The 15,261-nt window shown below is 56.0% G+C and overlaps 1 protein-coding gene across 3 annotated transcripts in view; it reads right to left on the reverse strand.

Annotated features, from left to right (window-relative positions):
• Positions 1-392: 392 nt before the first annotated feature.
• EVI5L (ecotropic viral integration site 5 like) overlaps positions 393-15,261 on the reverse strand; it is a 33,074-nt gene continuing 18,205 nt past the window's right edge. For 2 of the 3 annotated variants that reach the window (XM_080672168.1, XM_080672167.1), the window contains exons 7-20: positions 13,959-14,102; positions 13,749-13,838; positions 12,544-12,641; positions 12,401-12,461; positions 8,603-8,656; positions 7,704-7,736; positions 6,524-6,664; positions 4,559-4,687; positions 2,827-2,967; positions 2,570-2,725; positions 2,320-2,466; positions 2,142-2,237; positions 1,969-2,064; positions 393-1,831 (exon numbers count right to left, since the gene is read on the reverse strand). In XM_080672168.1, coding sequence (XP_080528294.1) covers positions 1,553-1,831; positions 1,969-2,064; positions 2,142-2,237; positions 2,320-2,466; positions 2,570-2,725; positions 2,827-2,967; positions 4,559-4,687; positions 6,524-6,664; positions 7,704-7,736; positions 8,603-8,656; positions 12,401-12,461; positions 12,544-12,641; positions 13,749-13,838; positions 13,959-14,102 — 1,665 coding nt within the window. In that variant the 3' untranslated portion in view covers positions 393-1,552. The remainder of the gene's footprint in view (positions 1,832-1,968; positions 2,065-2,141; positions 2,238-2,319; positions 2,467-2,569; positions 2,726-2,826; positions 2,968-4,558; positions 4,688-6,523; positions 6,665-7,703; positions 7,737-8,602; positions 8,657-12,400; positions 12,462-12,543; positions 12,642-13,748; positions 13,839-13,958; positions 14,103-15,261) is intronic. The other variant, XR_013960808.1, reaches the window with a different exon arrangement.

Consider the following 15,261-nt stretch of genomic DNA (forward strand, 5'->3'; position numbering starts at 1 on the left):
TCAGGGGAAGCCCAAGATGGGTCACCCAGGAGGGGAATCATGCTCCTTGTCCTCACCATCTCCAGAGCCACCCTTGTGAAAATACCAGGCTATCAGGGTCCATCTGTGAGCCTGACATCCAAGGTCCTCGGTGACCTGTTCCCCTCATACTAACCATCTCTTCCAAACCTCACACAGTTGCTCACACTGAACCAGCAAATGCTCTTTCCTCTTCATGCTGCACCCCAACCTGGGCACTTCTTTGGCACCCCTGCTGTCCTGCTATAACCTCTACCTCTCTGGGAGGCTCCCAAGGACAAGGTCAGCCTGTTCCCCTCCCTACTGTTGTAAACTGGGCAGGGGGTTGTGGCCCCGAGACTGTTTGTAGTCCCCTTACTCAGTGTCCCTTGTTTGTGACTGTGTAAATACATTTTATTTTCTATCCCCACCTGGGCGACATGTGGAGTGTGAACAGGCAGTGTGCAAATGGTGGTGGGCAGTGTGAGAGGCACATGGAAGAGCCCCGCGATGCCCACCCTGGTCCCCAGGCTTTGTAACACTGAGAAGTGGGCAAGTGGAAAGGGGTGGGGAGCTGAGCATGAATCCCCACTCCAGGAGGCGCCGAGGAGGCTGCTTCAGGCTCCAGGAGCCCCAAGAGTCAAAAGGCCCTGAAAGGGAAGGGGTCTGGGGGAGCATTGTTGGACTTTGGCACCATTCTTGGCTCTGACTGCAGAGACCACAGGACCACCATGAGGAAGGAGGCATGGGGATGCCACTCCTCTGGGCAGCCTCCTCTCCTGGGGCCTGGTCCTGGCAAAGGGTAGGGCTGGGGAACCCAGGGAAGGAAGGGAAGTGGAGGCTGGGGACCCCTGGAGAGGAGGCTAGCCTGGGTGGCGGAGCCCTTCCATCACTGGTCAAGATGGGGTGATGGGGTGCTTCACAGAGGAAGATGTAGGGGCACTGGGGACTTGGGTCTCATGACTTGCTTGCAGCTGCTCTGGCCCCCCTCCTCCCAAGAAGCAGCGACGGACACTGCCCTTGCCTGGTTCCTGCTGGCTGTGCACACCCCAGGTGACCCTGCACACAGTAGGGGGGACTTTGGTTTCTGCTTGGGCCATGAGGCCTGCATCAGGCAGGAAAGCCCAGCTTGGCCATCTGTCCCTGGAAGCCAAGGATCCCCAGGAACATTGTGAGGTGTTGACGTCCAGCCCAGAGTGGCCCCTTCTTCCTCAGGCCTCCTCCAGCTCCTTGGCCCTTCCCAGCAGGGCTACTCTCCTGTTACCCAGGCCTGGTGGGAGGAGGGAGCTTTCTGTTACCAGTCCTGGGACCTGCGTCCTCTCATGCCCTTTCTGTTAAGAGGGGCAGACTTCCAGGTGACCGGGCCCAGAAGGGTACTGACCAAGATGGTTAAACAGTGCTGGGGAGGGTGGGTATGACAGGTACCCTGAGGATCCTCAGGCTCCAGCTCTACCCTCTGCATCCTGCTGTGTGTGTCCCTTGGGGTGGGCTTGGAGTTTAAGCGTGGCCCTGGAGGCCCTCCCCCACCCCCAGCTCTAGGCTCAAGGGCAGGGCCTCAGTTGTCCAGGCCCTGACTATAGGGTGTGGTCAGCTCCTCGGCATCACTGTCTGAGCTGCCTTCGCTGTCCTTGGCTGGCCGCTCCAGACTGCGAAGGAAGCGAGCATCTTGGGGGGACAGCGGGTAGAGTGTATCCTGCAGTGCTGTACCCACGCCCATGCCCAGCAGCTCCTCATCGGATGATGGCAGTGAGTCCTCATCCAGGTGCCGTGCCAGACCTAGCCCGTCGAAGGCCAGTGGATCCTCGAAGGACGGCGGGCCCTTCAGCAGTCGCACCTGGGGCCAGATGGCACTGGATGTGTGGACCCCCCTGCCTCTGGGCACCCTCCTCTCCCACACCCCAGGAGGACACTGACTCCTGGCTGGTCACCAAATGAGGACATGCAGGGCTCTCAGGTCCCTCCCGCGCTCACCTCGGCCTTCAGCTCCTCTATCTGGTCCTTGAGCTCCCGGATATACTGCGAAGAGTCCGAGTGGTTCAGCTGGCCCTGGATGCGGCCCTCCTCCCTCTGTGGGTGAGCCAGGTTCAGGGGGTCAGGCAGCATCCAGGCCTGGAGCACGCTCCACCCCACCTTCACCCCCTCACCTGGATCTCCAGCTCTGCAATGCGTTGCCGCATTTCAGCCACCGCGGCCATGCTGTCTGCCTCTCGCAGGCGCACCGCCATCACCTCCTCCTTGCTCTGAGGGCAGTGGGAAGAAGGCAGGTCAAGGGCGAGGTGGGCAGGGGTGGGGGTGGGAAGGCGGGATCCGTGAAGGGGGCACCTTGCACTCGGCCTCTGCCTGCTTGCGGCGGCTTTCGCTCAGCTGTGTCTGCAGCCCCTTGTTCTGCGCAGCCAAGTACTGCAGCTTCTCCTGCAGCGCCGCGCGTTCTGCCTCCACGCGGTTCAGAAGGTTGCGGTGGATGTGGTCCTGGAGGAGGGAGGACGTGCGGGCGGGGGTCACGGCCTACCCAAAGAGGCAGCCGTGAACACCAAGTGAACACCAAGACCCTGAGAGGGCGGCTGCGGCCCACCTGCGTTTCGAGCTCCACCACGCGCTGTCGCAGCTCTCGGCCCTCGGCCAGAGCCTGGGCCTCGCGCAGACGCACGCTCATCAGTTCGTCCTGCAGCTCACCCAGGACCAGCTTCCGCGGGGACTCCTTCCAGCGACCCCCGCGGGACAGATGGGCCTGCCAAGAGAGGCCGGTGGTCAGCCAGGAGCTCTTAAGCTTGGAGGGTGGGCGACCTCCTGGTTGCACGACTGTTTCCTGTCCACTGGCGAGCGCCTCACCTGCCAGGTGTCCGAGAGCTCCTGCAGCTGCAGCTTCAGCTCCCTCGCAGAGGCCACGGCCTGGCCCTCCCGCACCTTGAGTGCCTTTAGCTCCTCCTGTAGCTGGGCCACGTTGTTCTCATCAGGCAGTGAACTGTTCCTCTGAGGGGGACAGGAGTGGTCAGAGCCTAGGGCAGCTGGCAGCCATGCACCCCCTTCCTGTAGGCCAAGATGCCTTTCCTCATTTCTTGTGGGCTCTACTGGGGTAGCCCAGCTGGGAGAGGCCCATGGGGAGCAGATCCACCTCTGTGGCCCCAGCTGTAGATTCTCACCTATAAAATGGCTGCCAGAGCCCTGGCTGGTGTGGCTCAGTTGGTTGGAGCATCATCCCGTACACCAAAAGGTGGTGGGTTCCATTTCTGGTCAGGGCACATACCCAGGTTGTAGTTCCATCCCCAGTTGGGGTGCATGCAACAGATTGATCTTTCTTTTTTTAAAATTTAGCTTTATTGTTTAAAGTATTACAGATGTCCCCCCTTTTTTCCTCATTGACTCCCTCTACTCTGCACCTCCCCCCCCCATAGATTTTTCTCTTATGTCAATGTTTCTCTCTCTCTCCCCCCATTCCTCTCTCTAAAATCAATAAAAATAAAATGGCTGTAAAAACAGTACCTGCTCTCTCACAGGACTGGCTTAGGGCAACACTATAAATCTTACTGCTGATGACACCAGGCAGGCTGGGGTGAGGACCAGTGCCTTCCCACCTGGGAATCTGAGATCCACTCCTATGGGGCCAGAGCCGGTACCTGCCCCAGCAGAAGCTGAGAAGACTGGACTTTGGCACCTTGTACCCCACTCCTTCCCAGGCAGCCCCTCTTCCTGGGAACCCACTTAGGGTCAGCCCAGGCCTTGTCTTGGCTTCCAAGGGTCAGGGATGAGAGATTTGTGTTCTAGCCTTTTGGAACAAAATCCAGTTTGCCACCCTGGGACCTCACTGATCCTTGTTTGGGTTGGAATCAGGGGAGGGAGCCAGGATCTACTGGGTACACATTTACTCCAATGTGGAGGGAGATGGAGGGAAGCCCAGCTCTTGTATAGCTGATGGGGATTGAGGGTTGTGGCAGAGATACCTGGGAGGCACCCACAATAGTGCAGGCTCCAGGTGGGTGGACGGCTTCTGCCAGAGTGAATATGTCCTGCTGCCTGCCCTCTTTTGGCAGCTTTGTAGAAGCTGAGTCAATAGTCAGTGTGAAAGCAGCTGGGGATTGACCCAGGAGGCCTGGGGTCCCCTTCAGGGCTGCAGGCAGGAGAGGGTGGGGTGAGCAGCTCTGCTGGACCTGGGATTTCCCTTCCCCTCCTTACCTCCTGGAATCCAGGGCCTGGGGAACACACAAGTAGGACAGACTGTCCAGGAAGCCCACGAAAGCCAGTACACTGCTTTCTCTACCTGGTGCAAGATGGTGGGCGTGCCCTGATGTGTGTGTGTGTGTACCTCTAGGAACTGGGAAGGTCTTAGGGGTGAGTGGCCCACTTCCTATCTTCCCAGACCCGCGCGTAGAGACCATGGGGGAAGCAATCTTGGGTTCCTTGGGACTGCTGAGGCAGGAGGATCTGATCCCAGGACACTCCCCCATGTTTCCCCTGGCAGACCCTTTTCCTTGGCTCAGGCCTGATTATGTACCTCCTTAAGGGCATGCAGTACCCCACCTTCCCTCCCCCAGAGTCTCCCAAACACCGGCCTGCCCAGTTGCACCTTCTCCATGTCTAGAACCTTGTCTTGCATCTCTCTAAGGGCCCCTAGTGTCTCCATCTCCCGCAGCCGTGACTGTTCCAGCTCAGTCTCCAGGTGGGCCACAAAGTCCTCGGTGAGGCGAGGGTTACCCTGGGGACAGATGGAGGGCTGCATCAGTTCCCAGGCTGCTGCTGGAGGGTGGGCAGCCTTCCTGCCAGCTGGCTGCGAGCTCAGGACTTGCCCCTTACTCTCCAGAGACCCAGGGCTGGGAGGCGGCTCAGGCTGTGGGTAGAGTGAGGGATCAGGAGAAACCCCGGATCTTCTTCCTGTGCCTTCTGCCTTCATGGGAGGAGAGTGGAACCCCTGATGGCCAGGCCTAGCCTCCTTCCTGAGAAAGCCACACAGAGGGAACCTACTGAAGGGGACCTTCCATGGTCTCAGGATACTCCCTGAGGGATGCTAATGGCTGGTTCCCAGGACTGCTGGGATGGGGGTGGAGAGGGTGGGGCTCTGGGCTATGGCACTCGGGGCGCTCTTTCTTCACTTCTCTCCTCTCTCGTCCCCCATATCTAAACAGGAAAGGATGGGAAAAGAGTTTGCTGGTTCTCCATTTCACTGCCCTGGTGGCCTGGTAGGGCATTCTCTGGAAAGTGGCCCCTGAACTCCATCCATGCCCCCCTTCCCCACTGGCTTCCTGTCCAGCTACCCAGGCCTGCTTGCTGCCCTCGACCACTTTGGGCCTCTGACATCCATGGGTGCCAGTGGCCCTCCCTTGGCCCAGGTGGGCTTCAGGCCACATACCAAGCTCCAGCCCTGCCAGGCTGACCCTCTGCTCATACCCAAGGAGATGGTGCTCAAGGGCCAGTGTCTATGGCACTATTTGCCTCACCCATCTCTGCATCCCCTAAAGGCCAGAGTTCAGGGGTGGCAGGTGTCTCTTTGGCCTGAAAGAGGGCATCATGCCAGTGGTGGAATGAGTCCAGCCTCAGTTTCCCCATTGGCCCAGCTGCTTCAGAGCAAGCTGGGGGCCACAGCACTGGCAGGTGAGGGGTGGGAGGTGGACACAGGTGAGAAATGGCGAAGCTCCCTATCCCTGTCTCCAGGGACAGAGAATCAACTCAAATTCCTGAACTAAAGCCTGAGCCAATGTCTCCAGGCCTGGGTGAGAGTCCTCCCAGAGAACTACCCTTCCTTCTCTCCATCCATTGTTTCTTGGGCACCTGAGGTTTCTCCAAATCAGGGAGCCCACTTCACTGCCAGGCTCTGTTGGGATCAGGCCTGGATTGCAGGGCCCCAGGGAACCTATAGCATCTTTCTCTGCCCCTCCAGCACATGTGCACATGTGCACTCTGAACTTGGGGGCTGCAGTTGCTGTCAGGTCAGTAGCTAAGGAAGAAGCCTGCTGGGTAAATCTGAAGGAAGGTTCTGCAGATCTTTGCACAGTGCTCTAGCCTGTGAGCCCTCCCCACCACTGAGTTCAAGAACCCATAACAGACTTGCACTGCCCACTCATGACAACCCTGCCAGTTCAGAGTAGTGGGCATAGAACAGACTCTCCTCTGAGGGCTAAGTCCTGGGTACCAGAGAAGGGAGCCCCCTCTCTTGACCCTCATCCTAGCTCCTACCCTTCATGGTTGACCCCTGGGGAAGCCCGATAGCTCCGAAGACCTTGGGGAGACACCAAGGAACCACAGGCCCATCAGTCAAGGTTGAATGCCTGTGCCAGGAAGAGGGCCCTGCCAAGCACCCCTGAGGGTGGTGGAACATGGAAACTGCAGGATTCTCCCTTGGGTCAGGGGCTGACTGCTGAGGGTGGGGCTGAGGGAGAGTATGCACTGAGCTCTGGGTGATTTCCCCACCTAACCAGTTAGGAACTGCAGGGCTGATCCCCAGGCAGTTGCTGTTGAGTCCAGACAGTAGATGCCAAGCGGGGGGGGGGGGGGGGGGGGGTTGGAGTGTGGCCTCACCACAGTGGCCTGCCGGTACCTGCTGCTCCTGCAGCTGCCGGATGGTGCTCTGCGCTTTCTGCAGGTCTTCCGCTGCTGAGCTGCACTGCTGCCGCACCACCGCCAGCTCCCGCTTGATGACATAGTTTTCCTCGGCCTCCTGCGCCCGTGTCACCTGTCCCTGAGCCGATGGAGGATAGGGCATGACCCTCTACTCACACGCCAGGCCCTGCCTCAGGCCCACCTTAGAGGGAGTCCCAAGGAGGGCAGAGGAGTTGTGGGAGAGGGGTGAGGCCTCCTTCACTCAGAGTCTGGGATGGGGCGCCCCATGGGACCTTGGAACAAGGGTGAGGGGTAGGCAGGTACAGGACACCAGGAGGTGTCTGGAGGAAGACACCGGTTTCCAACCCGGGGTCCAGGCTCTGTGGGGCTTAAATGGAGACGGGCTCACAGGCTGGGGCTGCTGATAGCTTTGTCCCCTCCTGACTTCTGGCTGTTGGCCTCTGTCCCAGGGGAGGAGAAGCAAGTCCTTATCCAGGGTAATGGCACACCAGAGCTCAGGCTCTGCTGGTGAGGGTGGGGCAGCTGAAGGCTGGCTCCCCAGGGCAGGGTTGGGAGGTGGAATATGCCTTTCCCCTGGCCATCCTCGGTTCTGATCTATCCCACCCAGCCTCATCCCCTCACCCCACCCAATGTGGGTCCCCCCCATTCCATGCTTGGAGCCACCAGGTGGCAGGCAAAAGCTTCCAGATAAAGCCATTCAAGATAAGGCAGCAGCAGAAGCAGGTGAGTGAGAGAAGATGGCAGGCCTTGCAGGTGGAAGCAGAGAGCGTGAAAGGCCAGAAGGGATGGTGTGTATGTGTGGGTGGGGGAGGCTCAGCAGTGCACACACTAAGGCCTGCTGTTGATGCACCCTCAGGCTCCCTGAGTCCTCCTGGGTCCCCACCTGTATCCCCTGGAGGAGGAAACTTTGTGTCCCTGTGTGTGTACACACACTCACAGACACAGAGACATACCCTCAGTTGCCACGTTTGCACACGCACAGCCACCTCCTCTAGATGGAACCTCTGTTTTCCTGAGAAGCAGTCCCCAGCCACCCCCATGCATGGTGCCAGGCCTGTCCCCCTCACCCATGGCAGCAACCAGGGAGGAGGCAGTATTGGCTATCATGTGTAGAGACTAGGAAGGAAACAGGAGAGTCAGAAGAAAAGCTACAGTACCTGGATTAACCTATCAGCCAGAGCAGCGCTCTCCTACCCGGCGAGGGGGTTCCCAGCAACAGGGGGAGGAGGCAGAGCAGAAGTTGCGGGGACAGGAGAGGGGGAGAGACAGACAAGAACCAGTTGTCACTAACGCAGTGAACTATGTCTAGAAGCAGGGGAGACAGGAGTAAAACCTGAGAACCAGAAAACCAGCAGGACAGGACCTGGAGGAAGACCAAAGCTAGAGCCAGTTCCTTCCAGGAGAGGGGTCTGTGTGTGAGCTGAGTGGGAAGTCAGGGGGGCTCACGACTGGGGCCAACTAAGGCCAACTGGGAACACTCAGCAACTTTGATTTGGAGGCTGAACAAGAATGGAGGCTTTGGGGCAAGAGCAATAAAATCCTGTGGACAACCTGTGGTCCATGCAGGGTCAAGTGAAAATGAGGGTAGAGCAGGAAGAGGGGCCTCCAACTCTACTTCCACCTTTAAAAACAAGATTGGGGCCATGGTCAAGGTTGTGGCACCCCATCATGGATCCAGTGGCAAGACCACCCCCTATTCCTTCACTCCCATCTCCCACCCTTTGAGGGCAAGGTTTTCAAATTATAGGGTGGGGTGTCTTGTGGCCCAGTTCCAGGCACCTCAGTCAAAGTAGCAGTTCTACCTCCTCCGCCCCACCCAGACGGCCCTGGAGGGCACCGGACACAAATGGATTGTGGTGATTGCAGTTAACTGGGTTAGCGCTCAACCTCCAGCACCAAGCTAAGTTTCCCCACAGTCAGATTATATGGCAGCTCAAATATCAGTGGGGTTCATGGTGAGGCCTTGGGCAGGAGGCTTGCTGGCCCTCTGGCTGTTGGGTCCTGCTTGGGGCCTGGAGAGTTCAGTGTCTGACAGGCAGGTGGCCATACCCCTCACCTTCTCCAGGGTCTCAATCCGCTGTTTCAGAAGTCGGTTCTCTGTTCGAAGCCTCTATGTGGGGAGAAGGGAGAGAATATCAGATCCTGCCTTCCACTTCTATACAGAGGTCTATCCCCCAAGGGGCCAGGCCAACTCTCAGGACAGAGCTAGAGGCTTACATTCTGGGTCAGTGATCCCAGAAAACAGGGCCAACTCCCATTCAGAATGGCCCATTAAATTAAAAAAACATTTTTATTGATTCAGAGAGGAAGGGAAAGGGAGAGAGAGATAGAAACATCAACAATGAGAGAGAATCACTGATCAGCTGATAAGCCTTAGTTCAGTAAAAATAATGCGAGCGCTTTTGTGGATACACAATGTGTGTGCGGTGGGTGGTCTCTACCCATGCCCTCCTTGGGAATCTGCTAGCACCCCATGCTTGGGCCTGTCCACTTCCCACAGGGGAAAGGCTTCTGCATTTTGGGGGAAGCTGCTATCAGACAGGCCCCATCCTTCACTGCTTAGCCTCCAGCCCCAGAGTTCAATTTTCAGTTGACATACTTCTCAGAATTTGGTCCAGGGTAGGAGGTCTTGCTGATCACCCATACTTCCTTCGGCTCGACAACTACATCTCTGTGATCCACTGGCCCACTGACAGCCAGCTAGCTGTGCCCAACAATCGTTACTTCCCCCCAGCCAGGAGAGGTCATCTCCCTTGCTTTTGTCTTCCATACTGTGCTCGTGGATTCTGGTTAGATATTTGTGGTTTTAGGTTTTCCTATGAAGCAACTGCTTGGAGAGATGGCAGACTTGATTGATGGCCATTGACTTATGTCATGGATGGGGAAACTGAGTCGGAATGAGGCAGTGTTTTGCCTGAACCTCCTAAACTGTTTCAGAGGGCAGGTCTCTGTCCCTCGCAGTGATCTGGAACCCAGAGTCTTGATCCATGACCTTTGGATTTCTTTGGCATAAACACAGCCAGCCTTGGAGGAGCTGGATGTGCCCTGCAGACAACTCACCTCTCTCCCGCTTACTCCAAAGGGAAAATGTGTGTGTGTGTGTGTGTGTGTGTGTGTGTGTGTGTGTGTGTGTGTGTGAGAGAGAGAGAGAGAGAGAGAGAGAGAGAAAGAGTGAGCACAAAAACTATGGGGGGCTATGTACTAGTAAGAGCTTAAAAATTTTTTTCTGTATTTTTGATGCTTGGACATCCTGAGGCCTTGTTAATCCTGGAGAGACTGCCCATCCCAGGATTTAGCTAATTCCTACAGATAGTAAACAACCTGCTTGACAAGGCAAACCAGCCAATCCACAGCGTGACTCCCCCCTCCACACCTTTCTTATCTAATTCTCACATACAAGCCAGTATTTCCCTTCTGAAATTGTCACAGGACAACTAGGGACCACTCCTATAGGCCCTGAAATTATTCAAACTAGTCAATCCTAAACTTGCCCACCCTGCTTTGCCCATTCCTTTGCTTGAAAACCACAATAAAGGCTCTGGCCCCTGTTTTTCCCCTTGATCTCTCTGCCTCCTGACCAACCCTGATGCTTCTCCATATGGCCTGGTGTGCCCTGCCTCTTTGAAACTGTAATAAACTCTTCTTTCAAAGGCAGTTAAAACAAATCCCAGGTATATTTTAAAATAGGCTAAAGGTGAAAGAGCAAAGGACAGGGCTAAGGGAGAAGGCACCTGCCTGAATCCTTTAAGACCTCCTCTCATGGGAAATTTCCAAGCTGAACATGTGGTCCAATGGTCTGCTGTATACCTACCTAATGCTGGGCCCTCACAGTCATCAGATGGGAGCAGGCCTTGTATGTGTATGAGTAAGACACCACACACACACACACACACACACACACACACACACACATAGCTTAGACTGGCACATCAGTCAGGTTGCCACTTCTGAGAAAGAGAGATGCTAAAAAATTCAAGACACAAAACTATTTCTGGAAATCCTACAACCAGGGACAGAACAATGCTGCTCTCTTTCCCACTCAGGAATGGGTGGCAGGATTGGATTCTAACCTAGGTCCTGCCTTTGCCTTTCTAGAAGATATGGGGATGAGGGGATGATGATGATAGTGGTGGTGGTGGTGATAATAATAAATGGAACAGCAGAGTCAGTATCATTTCCCTTTTGTAGAAGGGGACACTGGAAGGATCAGAGAGGTAAATTCATTTTCCTGGGTTACACAGCTGGTCTGTGGAAGAGCTGGCATTTGAACCCTGGTCTGTGGGACTCCAGTCTCAGCCACTGTGGTACTCTGCCAGTCTGTAGACAGAGGACAGAGCCAGGCTGTGTTGGGGTTTGTGTTTATGTCTGTCCCTCTACCCCCACTGGACTGGGGACCCTCACTCCCTGCTGTGATTGGCACAAAGTAGGTGCTCAATAAATTTTTGTTGAATGAATAACTAAAATCACATGTGGAGGGATGAAAGCAGGGGGAGAGGATGGGAAGATTGGGTTCAGAGACTCTGCACACTCAAAAAACCCCTTGTTATATTATGATTTATAGTAAAAAATATATATTTGATCTTCCATCCAGTCCTGGCACAGAGCATCTAAAACCCTGGGAATTTTCTAAGTGAGGAAAGAGATAAAGGTGTCTTTTGTTATGTTAATGAGGACTTTTGGAAAGTCCCTTGGTCACTTACAGATAGGGGCTGGTTCCCAGGGAACTCAACCATGTGTCAGAGAGTTGGAACTTTCAGTCCTATCCCCAGATCTCTGGGGAGAGGAGATGGGTTGGAGGTTGAATAAATTGCTGATGGCAAATCATGTAATCAATCATGCCTGTGTAATGAAATCCCATATAACTCCACAGGATGGGGTTTGGAGAGCTTCCAGGTTGCTGAATGGTTGGAGGTGCTGTGAGTGTGGTACAAATGGGAAGGGCATGGAGCTCTGTACCCTTTCCCCATACCTGGCCCTATGCATCTCTTCCATCTGGCTGTTCCTGAGCTATATCCTTTATAACAAACCAGTGATCTAGTCATAATATTTCTCTGAATTCTGTGAGCCACTCTAGCAAATTAATCGAACCCGAGAAGGGAATCACAGGAACCTGTGATCTATAGCCAGCTGGCCAGATGCATAGGTGACAATCTGGATTTGAGACTGGCTTCTGAAGGGGGGAGTGGCAGTCTTGTGGGACAATGCCCTTAACCTGTGGGATCTGACATAATCTCCGAGTAGATAGTGTCAGAATTGAGCTGAATTGTAGGACACCCAGCTGGTGTTGGAGAATTGCTTGGTGGTGTGGGGAAAACCCCCACATATTGGAGTTGGTGACAGAATTGTACCCCCAAACCTAGTAGGGCTGGCTGGCCAGGCACTAGGGGGAGCCAGGGGCCATGAGTGCAGTACACTGGCCTATCCTCCCTGCCTACCTCGGAGCTCCCCCTTAACCCTGACCTCGGGGCTTCCACCACTGAGGGTAGTATTCCTGATGTTCCTCTAGCCCTTCAGGCCCGCTGCTGCTCCAGCCTTTAGCACTCAGTTCCCTGGACCTGCAGCAATCTCCCCTACACATTTTCTTCAGAGTTCTTTCTAGAGTTCATACTCTATACTTATTGGTTCACTGACTGCATCCTCACTGCAATGGCAGGTCCACCTTATTCACCTCTGTGTCCCCAGAGCCAGGTGAGCCCTTGCTCACATGTAGAGAGTCAACCCCTCAGAGCCTAAGGACAATCTGGTGTGCCTCATGTGCTGGGCAGGGATGCCCCCTAGTGGCCACCCACTTCTTGCCTTGGGACGGAAGCTCCCAATGGCCTCTGGTGCCTGTCCCCGTTCCCTAGGAACTCACTTTGATTTCGATCTGCTCCTCCATCTCTTTACTCTTCATGGCTGCGTATTCCTTCTCGAGCCTGCAGAGGTGAAGGCTGACATGGTCACTATCCCACCACCAGGGACCCCTTTTCCACCAGCGCCCTGGCTGCTGGTACTGACCTCTTCATCTTCTTTGAGTTGTACTTGACCTGGTAAGCCTTGAGGATCAGCTTATCTGGGCAGCTGTCAAACTGATGGGGTATCACCTTTTGGAAGTACTGTGGGGACACAGGCAGTCACTGATTATAAGGGTGTGTAGGGGGGCGCCCCAGCCCCTCTGTATCTGCTGTACCCATTGCCCTGGAAGAGGGAGGGAGGGCAGAGCAGGTCTGCCTGGGATGTCACCATGTACCCAGTGCAGTGCCTGGCCTGCCTGTTGTGGGTGCTCCATCATTGTGGAGCAAGTGAGTGAGTGTGAGAAGGCATCTGGGGAGAAGCTTCCAGCAGCCAGGACTTCAGTTTGCAGGGGAAAAGGAGGCTGCAAAGGCTCCTGAGGGCAGAGGCCTGGGGGTGGGTTGGGGTAGGGTCTGAGCACAGGGCACCTTCTTAGAGGAAGGGGGAGGCGTGTTGCACCCAGGGCAGTGAGAGGATATGGAAAAGGTTGTAGAATTGGAACAGCCAGGAGCAACCTGGAGGGAAGACCCCTCAGTGGGTCTGCTGGCCTGGGGCCTCTACAAAGGGTTAAGTGTGAGCCACTGGTGGACACAGCTTGCTGTTGGTTGGGGCCAGGCTGGCTCCTGCTCCCCAGCCCAGCTGGCCCCCTCTGGCAGCTGCAGACAATGAACATTCGTGTCTGTGGACACAACCGTGGCCTTTGTGTATTCTTCTCTGAAGTACCAGCTGGAGGACACTGGGAGGGGGCAGGGGCCTGCATGGTGGGGACATGGCCGTGAGAAGCAGGGAAGCCAGGGTGGGGTAGGCCAGTGAGGCTGCCCAGACCCCTCACTCCCTCCTGGGCCCTCACCTGGCCCAGTTCCTAGGACCAAAAACCACACCCAAGGCCCCATGGTTTGGCTAGTATAATTATTTACCACAAAGGTTTTGGGGGATACAAAGCTGGGGGCAAGAGGAAAGGGGGGTAAAACCTCCCAGAGCCAGGGCCTGGGCCTTCCTCTCTCCCCACTGCCAGGCTGCTGGCCCTGGACTGTGTCTGGCAGAGCCTGGACCTCCTTAGGGCCCAACCTGGTTCTCCAGGGAGGCCATAGGGATCACAGGGGATAGAAAAGGATCAGGCTGCTCAGGAACTCCAAGCATCTCACTTCACCTGCCCAGGTGCCCCTACGGGGGGAGGGGGCAATCCCACCCTTCCTGGGCCCCTGGCCCACCTGGGACATGCCCTCCATGTCCAGCTGCATCAGCTCCACCTGGTTCACCTGCAGCAGGGCGAGGCCTACCCGGAACACGATCTCCAGGCCCTGCAAAGGCAGTGGGGACAGTGCTTCCCCGATCCCTCCCCAAACCCTGGCCCTTCCTTGGTTGGAATTTATTTCCAGTGTGGGGCCTTTGGGAGAGTAAGAGGGTGAAGGGGTCCTGACCTCATACATGAAAATGTCGAAGACACGAGTGGCGACAGGCAGTGGGAAGGTGGTCAGGAAGAGTGTGAGGAACCAGGATGAGGCGTACATGGATGTGTGGAAGCTCTGGGAGCGGAAGTGGGTGTTCAGGTCCGGGAGCTGCTCCTGAGGGGTCGGAGGAGGAGGCCCAGCACTGAGAAGAAGCCTGTGGGCACCAGGCACCGCTGTCCATGCCCACAGGCTCCTTCCATCTGGAAGTGCTGTCTCGGTGCTCCTGCCTCCAGGAAGCCTTCTGTGGTCTGCCCTTGGGTCCCTTCCTCTGTGTGCCCTCAGCACTGTGTGTGGGTGAGGCTGAAACAATCCCAGAACTCTGAGTAGCATGAGGTGGGGACACAGGCAGGGGTGACAGGAGTAGCAGCAGCTCATGGGTGCTGGATGTGCACCTTGGGCAGGAAGTGGCCCATCTGCTCTCCTTTCTGCTCATAGGCTCCTCGTGATCAGCCTGACACGGAGCTTCTGAGGCTTGGGGTGGGTTTACATAACTCCTCAAGGTCACCCAGAGAGTGAGAGGTGGGGTGGGTTGCGGTGTAAACCTACTGCTGGTCAACCTGTATTCCTTGACTTGCCAGTCGTTGTGTCTCCCCACAGCCCCCTCATGATGCTCTGTGCCCAGCAATGCTCAGGGGATGCCGGTCTGATAGGCCTGAACTTCAGATTGCTGAAAAGTGACAGAAACTGGGGAAATAGGCTGGAGAAAGTATTAGGACCCCCTTGATGTCATTTACTGGGAGAAGGGACCCTGGTGCCCCCTCCTGCAACCTGCCCTAGGCTTCCTTGCAAACCCAGGGGCTCCCTGGCTCTGTCCAGCTACTTTGTTGTGGGGGCTCTCAGCTACCCAGCCTGGGTAGGGCCACTTCTTCTCTGCAGGCCCTGGCCCCTTGCTTGTTGGCACTACCAGGTCCCCTTGAACAACAGCACCTCCCAGTTTTCCAGGCCTGAGGAATGGGGCTTTCATGACCAGGCTTGTCCCAGGGCCCACCTCCCATTCCGCCTTCAACCCTCACCCCCAACTGCTGTGCAGTTTCACAGCCCCACCTGTGACAGACTTCTGGAGCAGACTGTGTGTGTATGTGTGTGTTCTTACCTTGCATGCACAGGGAAAGTGTTGTCTGCCAGCCAAGAGTGGCCCCTGTGCCCTGTGGGGGCTGCTATTTATAAACAGAAAGGTCTGTGGCTCTCCTGTAATCATCAAAGGCAGGCAGACAATACTTTCCCTTCTTCTGCCATACCACGCTGGGAGCAGACAATGAGGGTGTTATGGGTG

This window comes from Plecotus auritus, assembly GCF_963455305.1.
Source record: "Plecotus auritus genome assembly, chromosome: 6".
NCBI lineage: Eukaryota > Metazoa > Chordata > Mammalia > Chiroptera > Vespertilionidae > Plecotus > Plecotus auritus.